Source organism: Mirounga leonina, unplaced genomic scaffold (assembly GCF_011800145.1).
Source record: "Mirounga leonina isolate KUSES-001 unplaced genomic scaffold, KU_Mleo_1.0 Mir_260, whole genome shotgun sequence".
NCBI classification, from domain to species: domain Eukaryota; kingdom Metazoa; phylum Chordata; class Mammalia; order Carnivora; family Phocidae; genus Mirounga; species Mirounga leonina.
In genome coordinates this window covers 1,776,101-1,794,080 of record NW_023270642.1, presented here as the reverse complement: position 1 = coordinate 1,794,080, position 17,980 = coordinate 1,776,101, and the positions used below count along the sequence as shown (strand labels likewise).

The following is a 17,980-nucleotide window of genomic DNA, read 5'->3' as shown; positions in this document are numbered from 1 at the left end:
CATAGGATGTATTATTGGTTTCAGAGGCAGAGGTCAGTGATTCCTCAGTCTTGTATAATATCCAGTACTCATTACATCAGGTGCCCTCCTTAATGTCTGTCAACCAGTTACCTCATCCCCCCACCTCCCTCATCTCCAGCAACCCTCAGTTTGTTTCCTGTGATTAAGATTCTCTTATGGTTTATCTCCCACTCTGATTTCGTCTTGTTTTATTTTTCCCTCCCTTCCCCTATGATCCTCTGTCTTGTTTCTTAAATTCCACCTATGAATGAGATCATATGATAATTGCCTTTCTCTGATTGACTTACTTCGCTTGGCATAATGACCTCCAGTTCCATCCATGTCATTGCAGATGGGAAGATTTCATTTTTTGATGGCTTAGTAGTATTCCATTACACATACACACACGCACACGCGCACGCACACACACACACACACCACATCTTCTTTATCCATTCATCTGTTGATGGACATTTGGGCTCTTTCTGTAGTTTGGCTATTGTGGACATTGCCGCTATAAACATTGGGGTGCAGGTGCCCCTTCAGATCACTACATTTAAGACTACTATGTTTTTTTTTTTAAGATTTTTTAATTTATTCATTTGACAGAGACACAGCGAGAGAGGGAACACAAGCAGAGGGAGGGGGAGAGGGAGAAGCAGGCTTCCCGCCGAGCAGGGAGCCCGATGCAGGGCTCGATCCCAGGACTCTGGGATCATGACCTGAGCTGAAGGCAGACGCTTAACGACTGAGCCACCCAGGCGCCCCTAAGACTACTATGTTTTTAAAATCATTTACACTGAAATGAATATTTTTAAGCTGAAAATAGTATGTACTGTATACATTTCAATTGGAAATCATGAATATCCAAGCATATATTGTGAAGGAGAAATCATATTGCATGTTATGATGTTTGTTGTTATACTAACATTGTAAATACAGAATCACAACTTTATAGGACTACAGTCTTCGTCTGAACTTTGGATCAAGCTCAGGATTGTGAGGGAGAACATGAGTGAAATGCTAGTAGTACCTGCATGATGCTATCAACAAAGTAAAGCATATATTGCATAGTGATTAATAATATATTTTAGAAATTCTTCACTTTCTTGATAATGACTAAGGTTACTTCAGCTGGGCTTCTCATACATTATAAATTAATGTATGAATCCATTATTGACATGACCATAACAATATTGAATTAGGAAAACTTTTTTGTTATGAGGGGTTAATATCAATTTTATTTTTCTTATCTATTAACTATTCAAAGTTGATTCTACAAATATAAAATTGAATTTTTCAGGTGGAGTTCAAAAGGACAGATTTTTTTTTTTTAATCTTTAGCCCTTATCTCCTTTAATATGATTACTTTGTGGTGGCCTGAAACATGAATTACATGTCATAATTGATGTAATTGGAGAAATGTCACACTGCTTTTTAGATGCAACTGGAAGTAATTACATTATCCACAGACATTGTATACTGTAGGTGTGACATTGAATTGAAATAGGCATATAACAGTTATACATCTGGTAGTATAAATCTAAAAGTACAATCATATTTCAGTGAAAATGCGTTTCACTGATGTTTATTGTGATGCCTTTTGAAAGCATTCCCTTTTTCATTTTTAAAACGACTTACAGAAGTGTTCTTTGAAAATTCAGGGATTCTGAACCATGTGAAAATGACATATTGAAGTAAAAGCCCTCCATTATTGGTATAGGCCACTGAGCTAAGTGCTTGAGTTTAAAGGTGAATGGCGATCTTCTGCCTTGGTTTCGATGTAACAGTGGAAATAGCAGTTTTAAAAATTAACTAAATTATAAGTTAGAGCTATAATTAGAAGTAAAATTAGAATATAGTGGTAATAAAAAGCATGACATTCTGATGTCTGTTGAAAGTCCGGGAATCCTTCTTAGAGAAAGTAGCAATTGCATTGGGTGTTGAAAAATGGTAAGTAATCTTACAAAAGAGATGTTATTGGAGTCTAGGCTCTGAAAGAGCATAAGTAAAGGTGAAGAGGCATGTGGCACAGCAAGCGTGATTGTGTGCAGTTTCCTCTGGGCTACCTGCAGTGTCTGTCCCATGGGTGATGTGCTCCAGAGTACATTCTAGAACAGTCCTCTGTGGGAAGTGGCGGAGAGCACTGTTGGAGAGGTTAAGGCTGGGGCCTGCCTCCAGTTTGAAGGTTGCTGTACTAGTTTCAGATGAGAGACGAGTAGAAAGAGGTGAAGAGTATGATGAACATTTTTCAGAAGGGTGCCAAGATTAATGGAGAAAGTGAGTTTCATTTTGGATCTGTTGATTTGGAGGTATCTTTGGGATGGACGGTTGGAAATTTAGATCATGAATTCAGGAAAAGTTTAGTGTTGGTGACCCATGCCTGGAAGTTGTCAGGAGGGAGGTTTTGAAATGATACACTTTTTGAGCTTGGCTAAGGATACAGGAGTGAGCAAGCCATAGGTAGAGCTAATAAGGGCCATTTCAGGAAAGAAAAATAATGGTGGAGATTCAGAAGGAATCAAAAGAAAGTACCAGTCACATCCTGGATTCTAGACACCAAGGAAAATGAGCATTTTGTGTCATCTGGTCCCTTCATTTTAAAGATCTACTGTTCCCTTTTTGCAAGCGGTATTTTGTCATTATGTGAACATCCAGCTCACTATCAACTCTTCACCTAACAGTTATAGAGTCCATTGATTATCTTTGCCTGAAGGAGTTATTTCTTTAGGAGCTGTATGTGGTGAGTTTTCTAAATCTATTCATTATTCTGTTTGCATTACGTGGCATTCTTCTGAAAAGACAAGCTTCCCCTCATCGACTGGCACTGTTGGTTTCCCTGAAATACAGTTCCTCCTGAAAAGGCAGAATAGATTTTTAATACTTTGTGTTTAATTATTCATTTTTGGGTGCCTGGGTGGCTCAGTTGGTTAAGCGACTGCCTTCAGCTCGGGTCATGATCCTGGAGTCCCGGGATCGAGTCCTGCATCGGGCTCCCTGCTCAGCGAGGAGCCTGCTTCTCCCTCTGACCCTCCCCCCCTCATGTACTCTCTCTCATTCTTGCTCTCTCAAATAAATAAATAAATAAATCTTTAAAAAAAAATTATTCATTTTCAAAGTAAAGAGTTGGTGTAGTAATCACCTCTAATGGTGGAAAATGAATAGAGAAGCCAGGTCCTTAGCCAATGGTAGCAGCCTCAAGATCCTTGATATAAAAATTCTACTTGTGTTTCTCTGCACTCCCAATCCTTCCTCCCTTTGTGGACATTCTGTCAGTTATACATTTATCTACCCTTTATGACTTATTTGAATTTCTTGGCAGTAAGTCAGCTAATTTTGCTTTGTTCTCAAGTTATCATGAGCAGGTTTTAAGGCAGAGCTCCTAGTATTTTGAGATATAGTGAGCTTCGGTTTCTTCAGTTGCTTTATGCTTTTCCTTAGACTTTGCCTGTGTCCTTTGCTTATTTTACCATTTCCATGTTCCTGCACACAAGGTCAGTCCCTAATTCCTGGGTGTGGAGCAGCATCGTAATCTTACAGTGTTTTCCTTGTGCTTGCAGTTATATGCTGTGTTATAGCTTTCTTGAGCTGTAGTAACCAGACATGTACAGAGGTTTTCTAGTAAAAGTACTTGCTGCTAATGTTTAATTCTGTCGAGGTTTTAGTTTCTTATCTAGGTATATTAAAAAGAAAACTTTTTAAGTTTCATACTGAAGTTTATACTGGTGAATATTTATAGATTGAAAAAGATTTTTTGTACACCACAATATTGGCATAAGTTCCGGACCATCAGTTCATTTTGAAGCTTCTTCCTCTGATGGAATTCATGAAGGAGCAGAAAACAGTATCTTGGTCTATTGCTAAGGTCTATACAGTACAAACCTGTTACATTACACTTTTTCGTGTCTGTGTATTTGCTGCTCATGTGATTTAAGTCATGAGGAATAAGAAACGGTCACGTGTATAATGTCTACAGCCAGACCATCTTTAACAAAGTTATTAAGGAGAATATTTTGGTCCTTCATTTAAAGTGGGGCACTGATGTAAGTGGGTCGAAGTGATTAACATCTTAAATTTGTTCTTGTAGGAGGTATTTAGATATACATGTTGAACTAAAATGTTTGACTTCTCTGCCTTATCCTACCTTCCTCATTTCTCTTCAGGACATTGAAATTAGGTTTTATTTTTTATTTTTAAAAGATTTTATTTATTTATTTGACAGAGAAAGAGAGAGCACAAGCAGGGGGAGCGGCAGACAGAAGGAGAGGGAGAAGCAGGCTCTCTGCTGAGCAGGGAGCCCGATGCGGGGCTCGATCCCAGGACCCTGGGATCATGACCTGAGCCGAAGGCAGACGCTTAACGACTGAGCCACCCAGGTGCCCCTGAAATTAGGTTTTGCAGCCCAAAAGCCAAAGCAGATTATTATAAGTTATTATTTCAAAGAAATGTCCAGTAGCATTTGGTGGTTTTGGGATATATATTATATATTTTTAAGATTTTATTTATTTGTTTGAAAGAGAGAGAGAGATTGAGAGAACGAGTAGGAGGAGGGGCAGAGAGAGAAGCAGACTCCCTGCCGAGCAGGGAGCCCAACAACAGGACTCGCTCTCAGGACCCTGGGATCATAAGCGAAGGCAGACACTTAACCAACTGAGCCACCCAGGTGCCTGCTTTGGGACATGTTAAGTAAATATTTATCAGCTAACTAGGTTTTTATGTAAAGACTTCACTTGCCATGAGCACCTTGGGGTGAGCAGTTATGTATCTATTATGTACCATGTATTGGGATAAATTAATTTTTCCCTTTACTTGATATTTGAATTAATGCGTACAACTAGCTCGTGAAGTAGCTAACAGAACAGTCTAGAGAATCTTAAGTCTCTTGCCCAAAGTCACACAACTACAAAGATCTAAATAAAGAGCAAATTCTTTGGGGCGCCTGGGTGGCTCAGCTGTTAGGCTTCTGCCTTCGGCTCAGGTCATGATCCCAGCGTCCTGGGATCGAGCCCCACATCGGGCTCCCTGCTCCGTGGGAAGCCTGCTTCTCCCTCTCCTACTCCCCCTGCTTGTGTTCCTGCTCTCGCTGTGTCTCTCTCTGTCAAATAAATAAAATCTTTAAAAAAAAAGCGCAAATTCATTAATCTTTCTTATTCTAAACATTTTGGTGAATTATAGAAAATATCTCACAATATTATTATAAGACTAGAAAGAAGATGAAAAGAGGAGATATCAACAGTCTTGTAGAGAACTACTTTTCATTTTGTGGTGCATGTAATTGGCCCAGGGAGATTGATTTGGGAGGGAGTGCAGGGAAAATGGTTTTGTCTCCCGTGTACATACGTATGCAGCTACCTTCCCCACTCTAGTCATTACACTCCCTGAACTCCAGACGGATGACTGCATTCATGAGGTCTAATCTGGGTGAAATGTCCTCAATCAGCTCTTCTGTGTAGGCTTGGGAAAAATACTTTGAGTATGCAGAATCACTTTTCTGCTACTTTTGGAAGACCAAATGCATCATTAATTTGCAAAGTCTGGTTTTTTACAAGGCACCTTTTTGTTTCTTTTTGAATAGAAAGATGAAAACTATAGAAGCCTTCCACGGGATGCTAGTAACTGGTCTCACCAATTTCAGAGAGACAATGCTCGCTCATCTCTGAGTGCCAGTCACCCAATGGTGGACAGGTGGCTGGAGAAGCAAGAACAGGTAACATAAATGAATCTTTCTACACATGTCATTGGTGTAACTTCCTAGCCCATACCCTGAAAGATGTTTCCCTCCATCACTGTGATGATTAAAGGTAAATTACTCTAACAAACTTCAGGTAAGTACCAGGCTCTCTGTCAGAGTTTGTCTAATATGAGTATAAACTATTTCTGTGGTGGTCCCGGATCAAAGATTTCTCATAAGCGGTTATGAATATTTGCTGTGGATCCTGGAGTATCATGACTCCTGAACTTGTTACGTTGCTGAGGCATAGACATTTGGCAGTGAATAGTACAGCTTGAGTAGACTTTCAAGACCACTTATAAGTTCTTCTCTTTATTGATAAGCAGTAAGTCAAAGGACCTGAAGAGGCAAATTAAAATGTTCTATCTTACCTGACTTCACTCTGTAGGAGAAATACATTCTATAGTGTTATTTCAGAATTTCGATGAATTTGTCGGGTTTGGGGACTTTCCCTTTCATAAATGTCAGGGAACTATTTTTGAGGTTTGTAAGTTTTTAGAGGTGCTCAGTTTACTCAGCAGGATTGGCCAGCTACCATTTGTGAAATCAGCATCGTTTACCACTCAGTGTAAGTAACTGGTTCGTGTCCTGGGAAAAGCAGCTGTTTACAAACTTCTTATGACGCTGCTGGAGAAGCCGTCACCACATGAAGACTAAGAATTTATCCGGTTAGTTGTGACACATAAAAAACAAGTTCTTCCAGTGTTGTTGTTTAAAGTCTGAATTGTTTCTTGTTAGTCACAGTATTTTCTTTTTAGTGGAAATTCTAGGGTTTTCTTTGTTGTTTTAAACAGTTTTTGTATTAAAAACACACTTATCTCCTTACTTTGTCACTTATTTTCTTAAAAAAGTTCATTTAAAATTGAAGGCTAGTGAATACTAAGAATGTTTTGTTTTCTGTTTCAGTAATTTCTAAAATTATTAATAATTCTATTGCCTACATAGTGGAGTAGTTGTTTTTCAATTTAGATTAGTGATGTCAGTGGGAAGAAGTCCTAACTTTACTTAATGCATCTTAGTCTGTGTTTTATAGCATAAGCCTCCTAAAATAATTTTGTGTGGGGGGGTGTTGGAATATGAAACAATAAAAAAAGACAGTTTGCCTTTGATACCATGTATGGTATCACAAACGTACTGATTTTTATCATATCGTAAATGTTAGAATACATTAGAAGCATTGTGTGATGGAAATAATTTTAAATAATTAAAAAACCATGGAAGTCCTACTTAGGAAAAACATTATTTTCTCAAAATACAGATTTTAAACTCATTGGTGTTATTATTTCATTACCATTTTGAGCTAAATATTTTAAAGAATTAGTTTAGCATGGGCCTGTAGTCAGACTGGCTGGTTACTAGCTATCCACCATAAATGAGACTTGGGCATGTGGCTACCTTGTCCATACTTCAGTTTACTCGTTTATCAAATGGGTATAATCATAGAACCTGCTCCTACAGTTGCTGCATCCAGTGATGGAATACCTACCAAGTGGTTATTAGAATCTGTGTGTCTTAATATATTTGTTAGAAAAAAAGTTGGCTGGGCGCCTGGGTGGCTCAGTCGTTAAGTGTCTGCCTTTGGCTCAGGTCATGGTCCCAGGGTCCTGGGATCGAGTCCCACATCGGGCTCCCTGCTCGGCGGGAAGCCTGCTTCTCCCTCTCCCACTCCCCCTGCTTGTGTTCCTGCTCTCGCTCTCTCTCTCTGTCAAATACATAAATAAAATCTTTAAAAAAAAAAAAAAAGAAAAAAGTTGGCTGCCAAGAACAGAAATTCTAGATTGCCTAAGAAGATACTCCTTATTCATTTAACACGAAATCTGGAGGCAGGGGTGATTGGTGGTGTAGTCCACAACCCAGCGGACCTCACTGAGGATCCAGATCCTCCATTTGCTGGGAGCTCGACACAGGGCCTCCATGTCTGTGTGCTCAGCTTGTCGGAGCCTCGGACATCACGTCCTTGTATGGGAGAGCAACAGTGCCTTTATCTTCTGCGTGGCTCTTTTTGAAAGCAGATAAACCTTTCCCACAAGCCCCTCCCCCCTCCCCAAACAGGTGCCCTTCATGTTGTGTTGCCTAGCGTTGTATGACTTGCATGCCAGTTTCTAAAAAAAGGGAGTTGTTGGTTGCGACTAGTTGAGCTTGATCTCCTGGAGCTGGGGGTGTGGGTGTGGCGGTTTGTCTTCCCTGAAACACAGCTGCTCATCACTGAATACAGTCAGGGTTCCCTTAAAGCAAGAAGGGAGGTACGGTTAGCTAACTATGCTAAATATGATTATTGTTATTACAAGATTAGGGGAAAAAATTGGCAGTCCAGAGTTTCTAAAGTAGGATATATTTAATTATATTCTAAAAATACACTTTTATTTTTTTAATTGTTGTGGTTGTAGATGTGTTTTTAAGGAGGTAGTATAGTTTTTCTTTGTAATTTTGGTATAAAATAGTTTCTTTTTACACAAAAGGAGTTGCATTGAGAAGCCACATTTTTTTTCTTCCCAAAAGACTCAGCCTCGATTTGCTTCTGTTGAAGTTATTTGAAGCATTTGTTCCTTGATAAGCAGGTTTTTAAAAAATAAGTACTTCCTTAGTCTATGTAGTCTAATGTAAATGGCATTAGTTAATTGATTCCTGAGCCTGAAAACATCTTCTTCCTTGACTTAAATTTAAAAAATGATGATCCATTCACTAAATTTGATGATTTCACATCAGCAGGATAATTAACGAAACTGAAATCTATTTAACTAGACAAGAACAGCAAAAACAACACAAAATCCATATTAAAACTTTGCCTAAAAGTAGGCACAATTGTTTGGGCAGAAGAGGACAAAGAGGTTATGCTGGACATACTGTAAATCTAGTCCAGATAGTCTCATTTAATTGTGCATTTATTCTTTTAACTGTTTCCCATGAGTCATCTGACTTTAATGGCCAAATGTCTCTTCTGTGGGCTTTTTTCTCCTTAGTTTTTGCCATTAAAAATGTAATAAGAGATGAGCATTACATAGATAAAAATAATGTTTTATATGGTAAAAAACAAAAGTCACCCCCCTGCCTTTACAATTTGGGATCACCAAGGTAGAACTGCCTTCCATGAGTTATGCCATCTGGACTGAAGAGGTCAACAGAGTTCTAGATTTTATATGTCTTCAGTGGTTTTGTTTTGCTCTGTTTCCTACTAGATTGCTTGTCTCATTATCTCTGTTTTTTTGAAGGCAATTATGACCAGATCAGTTGTGCCAGTGGGAATAAACAGTAGGAATGAAAAGCACAAGAGAGCGTGTTAAAGTGCTGAGCTAGTAGGCACCTCTGGTAGCTGAAGGTGGCTTTCACTTTTTGTGGGGTTGATCCCCTATAAGGGGATATTGAATCTTTCCCTCTTTTAGAATATTCGTAAGGTACGCACTCATATAATCAAAGGTAGGGGATGTATTTTATTAGAACTTTGTACCAGCAAGCACTTGGACTCAAGCTCAACGTGATTTCCAGAAATAGAAGTCTTGCTTTTCAGTTGACTAATTCTTGCTCAGAATAGCCTGTAGCTGAATCCTACATCAGGTTCCTCTCAGAAGGTAGAGGACTGTGTATCTTTCAAAGAGCATCCTTTTCTTGTGACTTCCTTTTTCTGAGCTCTTAGAGGAAGCACAAAGAATTCAATACTAAATGGGTTGTTGTCGTATTGCCTTGAAAAAGTTTTCATGCTTCTGAAATTCTGACTCTGAGACCCAAGAAACAACAACAAAAAAATCAACAAAAGGCTTAGTTTTGATGTGTGGCAATGCTTTAAGAAATCTGAATTCCTTTTAACCATTACCATTTCCCTGACTCGGTGTAGACTATAATTTAATATTGGCAGATAATAGATCATAAGCTGACTTTGTTCTTATATCCCTACAGTTTATTGCAACTAATAAATTCCACAAAAGGAGGCAGGAACTTTATAATACGTTGTTGGAGGAATTTAAGGCCTGAAAGTAGAGGGACCTTCAGGGAAATTTAAGCTAATTGGGAGCCTGCCATTTTCACTACCTGGACTTGGTGAACAGACCTGAAGCCAATTAACAGAAATATCCAGGAGGTGCAAGGCACATTCCAGCCGCCACTTAAGCTCTGTTATAGGGGAATGACTGCCCTGACCTTTAGAGAAAAATCCATGTTTTAGGTTTTTTTTTTTTTTTTCCATCAAGCAAAAACTTTGTCTAATTGGCAGATTATACTGTGGGAGGCAAACTGAGAGGAAAACTACCTTAAATGTTTGGTGATGACCCAGTTCAAGTGTGATAGTGGATGTGCGCTGTCCTCACCTTTGTCTCCTGGCCTTCTGGCCCCCAACATTCAATGTTGTCTCACAGCCATGAGTATAAGGAACAATGACAGTGCCCTTTCTTCTTATTTTGTGAACTTTTGTCACTGTCTACAGTCATAATGCTTCTACTTCAAGTTTTTTCATGTGGAGGACATTCCTGACTTTTGATATTTATTCCTTCTGAGATGAAGATGGCTAATATGGGGATAGTGTCTGTTTTTACATTAGCCCGAGTCAAGTCCTAGATATTAGAAGTAGAAAATAGCTGAACCTTAAATAGAAAGCATACTTTTTTCTATTTTTAAATTTTAATTAATTAATTAATTATTAAGTAAGCTCTATACTCAGTGTGGGGCTTGAACTCACAACCCTGAGATCAAGAGTCACAGGCTCTACGGACTGAGCCAGCCAGGTGCTTCTCAGTAGAAGTCATATTGAAATAAAATAATGCTTGAGAATAAATTTCTTTCATTTGTCCTGTTCTTAAAAAAGAGTTCTGCTACATTGACGGCTTATTCTGATACTTTTGAAAATATTTATGCTTTATAACTATTTACATGATACACAATGAGAAAAGGTAAGATTCTATGACAGGGTTTCATTTTTGCTTTTCATTATAATTTGATTAAGTCTAAATTTTGAACATCTAGAGCAACAATAAATTTTAAAAATTAGAGCCTATTTTGGATGTGTTAAACATACTGTAGTGAAGAAACATTTTTAAGCTTATCCAGATTTTATATGGGAATGGTTTAAAAAAGAATAAGCAAGCCAGGTGATAAGTAATTGTGGTATTGGGTGTTGCCTGTTTTACCTTGGAGTGATAGGATGATGGGTGTCTGGGATGATTAGGTCCTGCTTCCATACCTCTCATCGAAATTGGTTTTTCCTCTGACCTGCCTGCACATGGGGAGATCCTTTTCCTTTCCCAAATGTTTAAGAGCCTTTTCTAAACGGAAAAACAAAATAAAACAAAACCCCAGCTCATTTCACTGACACCTAGAACCATCCAGATGACGTAAGTAGTCGGTTTCCGAATATGAAATGATCATACTTTTTAAATTACAAAGTTAGGAGATGGCTTCCTTAGCAATCTGATTACAACAGCTGCAGACCAGTCAGTGAACTGACTATGGGGTCATCTTGTTAAAACATGGAAGGGCTATAGAAATTCTGATGTGGGCAGAGGCAGGGCCTCATGGCATCTGCCTCATTAATGGGACACAAGGTTAGGTTCTGGCGCTGCCAAATGGTACCTGGAATGTGTGTGTTTGTTTATGCTTTAATTCTTTAGCCCCTAAACACTGAGAAACCAAATCACTGCTAGGGTTATCTGGATAAAAATAATCAAAGCCCTCTGCCTCCAAATTCTAAAATTCTACAGTTTTCTGTTAAAAGGAAGAGCATTTATTCATATTATTTCCTGACTGGTAAACTTCTGCAGAACTTGGGCAGAAGCAGACATCATTGTGTTTACTTCAACAGCAAATATAGAAACTAAAAACATCAAGATCGTTTTAGAATTAAATTTAGTTTTCATTATAAAATGCCAGAGATTTTCTTTAAGCAGAAACCTTTTATATTCACAATAACATTAAAAATAAAACCAAAACAACCTTTGAAAAGAGTTTTCATGTCACCTGGATATATATATTTATATATATTTTTTAAAGATTATTTATTTATTTATTTATTTGAGAGAGAGAATGAGAGAGAGCACATGAGAGGGGGGAGGGTCAGAGGGAGAAGCAGACTCCCCGCTGAGCAGGGAGCCCGATGCGGGACTCGATCCAGGGACTCCAGGATCATGACCTGAGCCGAAGGCAGTCGCTTAACCAACTGAGCCACCCAGGCGCCCCTCACCTGGATATATTAATGCCAATAGATTTTGTTGTGCTTTAATAACAAGATGATTTTTGTAATACATGTCTTAAAATTATTTGTGTTTTCAAGCACAGTGGAAGCATCCTGTATGTATGTGCCATATTATTTTCCGTCAGCCCTGCACGTTTTCTACTTTTATTATCAAAGAACTGTGGACAGGGAGCATCAGGCAGAAGAAGGGGACTAGAGCACAGGGACCCTGGTAGACATTCTTCTGAGAAGGACACGTTAATTTCCTGAGGAGCCTTGCCAGCCACAACAGGGCCACTTTGGAGGCTCTTTTGTCAGGACGACAAGCAGCATTTTACCCTTCCTTACATTTAGTGGCAAAAAGACACCGTGAGCCTGCAGAGTGTGTGTAGAACTGGAAACCTGCCCCTCCCATGAGTGTGTCCTTTTGTCTGACCCATAACGCACCAGTTGTGTGGCCTTATCTAGGTGGTATAAACTCTACAAACTTCATTTTCACTGTGTACAAAATGGGGAAAATAATACCCATTTGGCAGATACTGACTTTGTGTGTGAGGATTAAGTGATCTAGAACATGTAAAATGCAGATCCAGTTTCTGGTGTATTGGAGACCCTTGTTGGATGCTACTTTCTCCCCTATCTTTATTTTAGGTAAGAACAGACTTACTGGTGACACCTCAACAACTTTCTCTAGTATGGAGGACCTCTTTTATTTTCTTACATATTATCTTCTCCTTGCATATTGGAAATGCTATTTGGTATGCTGGGCTGGTTCATTTTCTTTCCTGGTGTACTTCTAATGGCCCTCATCATCCTTTCAGAATTGGATTCTTGCTTCTATGGCATCTTATCAGAATTAGAATAAAATTTAATCTTTTTAAATCATCTCTGGTTCTTTTCTGAAGAGCATAATCTGACACAAAAATGACGTTAGTGTTAATCTCTGTGTCTGTGTCCATTTTTTATATTCCCTTTTGTTTTTGGCAAGCACATGTGGCTTAAATGCAATTAAATCTTAAGAATACCATTTAAGAATGCTAAGTGTCTTACGAGGGCTTCTGCTTGGCCACTGGCTAAGCATCTGGGTCCCTCTGTGATGTGAATGCAGTCAAGGAGGCACCATTTGACTCACCAGCTTTTGGAGCGGGTTGTGCAGTTTAGGGTGTCCTCATCAATTCTCCTGGCCCTTTATTACTGGAGCTATTTATTGCTTGTTTGGCCTATGGAGCTAAAAGCCCGCAAGCAGCAGGAAGTGAGACAGAAATTCTACCCAGTGAAAAATCTTTGGTGGTATGTGGATTAACCTTCATGGGGAATCTGTTAGCTGATGATTTTCTTGCCTGTGAATACAGCTGCTAGAACCAGACATTTAGAGCACACACTGTGGATAAAGATACATTTTCATTTTTTGCTGTGACCCTCAGGTGCCTTTTCATATTTTCTTTCTTTTTTTTTTTTAATTTTATTTATTTATTTGACAGAGGCACAGCGAGAGAGGGAACACAAGCAGGGGGAGTGGGAGAGGGAGAAGCAGGCTCCCTGCTGAGCAGGGAGCCCGATGTGGGGCTCGATCCCAGGACCCTGCGATCAGGACCTGAGCCGAAGGCAGATGCCTAACGACTGAGCCACCCAGGTGCCCCACCTTTTCATATTTTCATCACAGGGGCAGTCTTGAAGACTTTTGTTGTGAGCTGTGTGATTAACTAGGACGATGAAAAGAATGCACGCTTTATCCTCTAACTCTCTTTATTCCCACCAATCTGTATGTCATTTGCTTTTGAAAATTTGTTCTTTATTTCTGTGTTTGGTGAACAGTGGAAGTGCTATTCTTTAAAAAATACTGGTTAAGAAATTACATTAACATTTTCAGCTTACAGTATGTTGTTTTCACTGCCCATTTCCTGAAGCCACCTGTACAAATGGAATCACTCAAAAACCATTTTTAATTTTGGAATGTTATGATCTAGGTAGGTATGTCTTTTTTTTTTAAATCAGCCCTACACAGGCTTTTTCCAGCTACCTTCAGCATGGATCTGAAATGGTCCTGAAAAATGGGCTGTTTTAAGTGCTAAACCGTTTTGCCCAATGGTTTTATGTTCTTCTTCCCCCCGCTGAGGTTTGTGCCCCATAGTAATTTCACTGGGTCTGTTGTAAACCTGTGATCCATTTTTTTTCTCTGCTCGTGTGCCTGAAAAAAGGCTGTTGTGAGCTTTCTTTAATCTCCAACAAATTCTAAAGAAATTAAAGTTCTGAAAAGAAACATGTAGTTTCCATAACATACCCCTGATGGTATGGGAGGTGAGGTTGGGGTGAGCTTTCAGGTTTCATTACATGTTTTGTGTTATTTATACTCCTCCATAGTAAGCACATACAACTTTTGAAATATTTTTATTTTTGGTAAATTAAACTTCATAAGATTAGAAAACTGAGCAATTTTTTATTTTTTTCCTGCAAATACTGTAGTTCCCAAATTATAAGATAAAAATTGTCCTGTCAATATCAATTAGAATCAAGGTAAACCCTTTGAGAAGCATAATGTCTCTTCCTCCCTTTGGTAATCCCTTTAATTCTCTGAAGTAATCCATTAACTGGCTGTCCTGTGATTTAACATCACAGCCCCCTGAGAAAATAGAAGCAGGATTAGTAGTATCCTCGTGTCCCCACCACCCTTTACAGACCTCCCTCCTCGGATGTGGGAGAAGCTTCCCAGGCCTCTCGAAGGCTGACATCGTCACCTCTCCTCTGTCTGCCATCCCTTCTCAGTCTTAGGACTTTGCTCTTCAACTCCTCTTTCCACAGTCCTGACTGTGTGTGTGTCTCTTTGTGCTAGATCTTTCTATCAGTTCACACTTCCCCTCCCTACAAGCCTCTGTCTTGCTGTCACCTCTGTCTGGCTTGCTGTCCCTCCCAATTCACAGATTTGGTTCCTTCTTATCTTTCATGTATCCGGTCACATCCTCTCCCTCCGGAGACCTTTCCTAGTTCCCATTTTTGAAAGAGGGGAACATCCCTGCTTCCTTCATTATTGCCTCCTCTCTCACCATTCTTTATAACGTTTATGTCTGTCTCCAGGCACTGAAATGGTCCAGGCACTGTTTTGTTTACTTTTGTTTGGAGCTCTTAGTAAGCTTCCATGAATTTTTGGGGTGAATAGTGTTACAATAAATTGAAAGGAAAAAGTTTATAATGTCCTCACTTTTTTGGATTTCCAAATTATGGGTAGATTCCTTGTTAGGTGGATGAGATTTTATAATGCCATTGGATATGATCTTGTGATTTTCATTAATTATGAGCTAAAAATTGCAGATTATAAATAAATCGGAGAAAACTTGCTAAATATTAAGACTTGAAGAAACTTGAGAAACAGTCATGCTTGTGAGTCAGTGATGTTTGATTCATCATTGCTTGTCATCTGCACATGGCAAAAAGACTGGAAAATTATTTCAGACCGAAGGACCAAGGAAGGGGGGAAATCTAGGTAAAGCAATGTTCCTACTTCAGAGAGCTTGATGATATGACGGAGAGCACAGCCTTCCTTATGCCCAAGTTGATCTTTCTCTGAGAATGTCTTGTAATTGAACATGGATTTAAGTGTTGAAAAGTGAACACTTGATAGTCTTTTACCAACAGGCTGCCTGTGTCCTAATCATTTCTGCTGAACTATAGTTGATCACAGCAGCTGGGGGAAGCCACCTGGGAGTGTAAAAGCTTCGTAGAGGAGGTGATGGTATCGAGGCTAAGAGCTGCTGTGACTTAAGTGAGCCTTAGTGAGATACATGGAAGAACAGGCCTCCCAGAATGTTGTTATGGGCCCAGCATAGCCATCAGTTCTATTATAGTTCCGAAAATATTTAATTATCAGAAAATAGTAAATTTGTTCATAACTGAAGTGACAGATACATTTTCCACTTAATTAGAAAAAACAATATTTGAACAAACCATTTGGTAATATGTAATAGTTTATAAGCAATTGAGTTGAAAGTAATATGGTTAATATTCTCTTCTGAGTATGTTTATTTCATTTGAGAGCTGCTTTTTGCTGTTTTAGATTTTTTCAGAGAATTCTGAGGGTTTTCATTTTTATTAGAATGAATATGAATTATACAATTACTCTGGGACCTCAAGCTGGTTTTGGTACTCATGTGTTCACTATATAAAATATGGATGTGATGAATTCTGATCTACCATTAATTAGCATATTATACCTAGTCTGTAGCTTTTTGATATTATTTTCTTCATTCAATTCTCTGAGTACAAGTTTCTCTTTTTATAAAATGAATATTTGATAGAATTAGATATTTGATATGATGAAATTGAGTTTTAGAAATTATTATTACTTTTTAAAGATTTTATTTATTTATTTGACAGAGAGAGTGAGAGAGCACAAGCAGGGGGAGCAGTAGGAGGAAAGGGAGAAGCAGGCTCCCTGCTGAGCAGGGAGCCCGATGCAGGGCTCGATCCCAGGACCCTTAACTATCTGAGCCACCCAGGTGCCCCTAGGAATTATTTTCAAAGAGAGAAGAAATATCCTTTGTTTCTGATGGAATTGCACAGCAAATTTTTTAGTTAAAGGAATTGATTCCGGTAAGAAGATTACACCACACAAGCTTGTAGAGAATTTAAATTTTTTAAAGTTAATGGTGAGAGATGTCCCTGTTTATTCCTTCCCATCCTCAGGACTCATTAGACATCTAAATGAGACGAGTGTTTAGAATTAGAGGGTCTTCCCTGTTACATTGGAAGACAGTATAACTCATGGACTATATGGGGATGAAGTTGATAACATGATTTTTTTCTTTCTACTTTTTAGAAAAGGTTATTTATTTGATTTTTGCAAAGATCATATACTCAGTTCCAAAATCAAACATTTCACATGGATCTGCAAAATCCTGCTTTCAGTCCCTAGCTCTCCTCCCCATATGTAACCACTGGTACTAGTTTCTTGTGGATCCTTTCAAATACTTTTATGAGAAAATGTGAAAATTTATCCTCTTTTCATGTATTTATGTAAATACTATGTACCATGTTCTGTGCTTTGATTTTTTTTTTTTTTTTTTTTTTTTTGCTTAATATGGCTTGGCAGACTTTCCATAGTAGAACATAAAAAGTAAAATAGTTTAATAATTTCCTTTGTTTAGATGGGCCATTGTCTGCTGATGAGCATTTGGATTGTTTACTATCTTTGCTATTACAAACAGTATTGCAATGAATAACCTCTGTACATAAGCCATTTTGCATTATCCAAGTGATACTTGGATAGATACCTAAAGATGAAATAGTACATTTGTGGATTTATACAAGAGTATATAGATTTGTAACTTTGGTGGATATTTCCAAAGTGACCTCAGTAGATATTGGGCCAAGTTATACTCCCACCATGAGTAATGAGGGATTGTTGACAATTTAAATCCTCTTATTCTTTTATCACTTATTTGGACCAGGCATTCTTTCTTTCTTTTTCTTTCTTTCTCTCTCTTTCTTTCTTTCTTTCTTTCTTTCTTTCTTTCTTTCTTTCTTTCTTTCTTCCTTCCTTCCTTCCTTCCTTCCTTCCTTCCTTCCTTCCTTCCTTTCCTTTCCTTTCCTTTCCTTTCCTTTCCTTTCCTTTCCTTCCCTTCCTTTCCTTCCTTTTTCTTTCTTTCTTTCATTGTTCCACCATTTAGTGGTTTAGATGAGTGTTTGAGGGGTCCTGGTTGATTAGAACTGTCTCTGTTTCTGGATGTATGGATTAGTTTACTCTGCAAAGCAACTGGTATGGATTATTCTTGTTGTTTCCAAATGTCTCTCTCTGTGGTGTTTAGAAAGTTAAGATGGTAAGCTGTTGGCCTCTGCAGTTACAAGTGAAAGTATCAGAGATAGCTATAAAAGCAGTGATTTTCTTCTTAAATTTTTTATTTGTAGCATCAGTATGTAGATTAGGAATGGGTATGCACACAGTAAAAATAAATATTATATTAATTATAGATACCAAATGTGAAATTGGTGAAATTACATTTCAGTGTTTAGAAAGGTGGAATGTGTGGGGGCGCCTGGGTGGCTCAGTTGGTTAAGCGTCTGCCTTCAGCTCAGGTCATATCCCAGGGTCCCTGGATCGAGCC

The 17,980-nt window shown here is 38.5% G+C and overlaps 1 protein-coding gene across 24 annotated transcripts in view; it reads left to right on the top strand.

Moving 5' to 3' along the window:
* Window positions 1–17,980, top strand: part of PARD3 (par-3 family cell polarity regulator) — a 657,675-nt gene that overhangs the window by 325,636 nt on the left and 314,059 nt on the right. For 19 of the 24 annotated variants that reach the window (XM_035029545.1, XM_035029554.1, XM_035029551.1 and 16 more), the window contains exon 5: window positions 5,576–5,707. The exons of the other annotated variants lie outside the window; for them this stretch is intronic. In XM_035029545.1, the coding sequence (XP_034885436.1) occupies window positions 5,576–5,707 (132 nt within the window). The remainder of the gene's footprint in view (window positions 1–5,575; window positions 5,708–17,980) is intronic. 24 annotated transcript variants of the gene reach the window in all.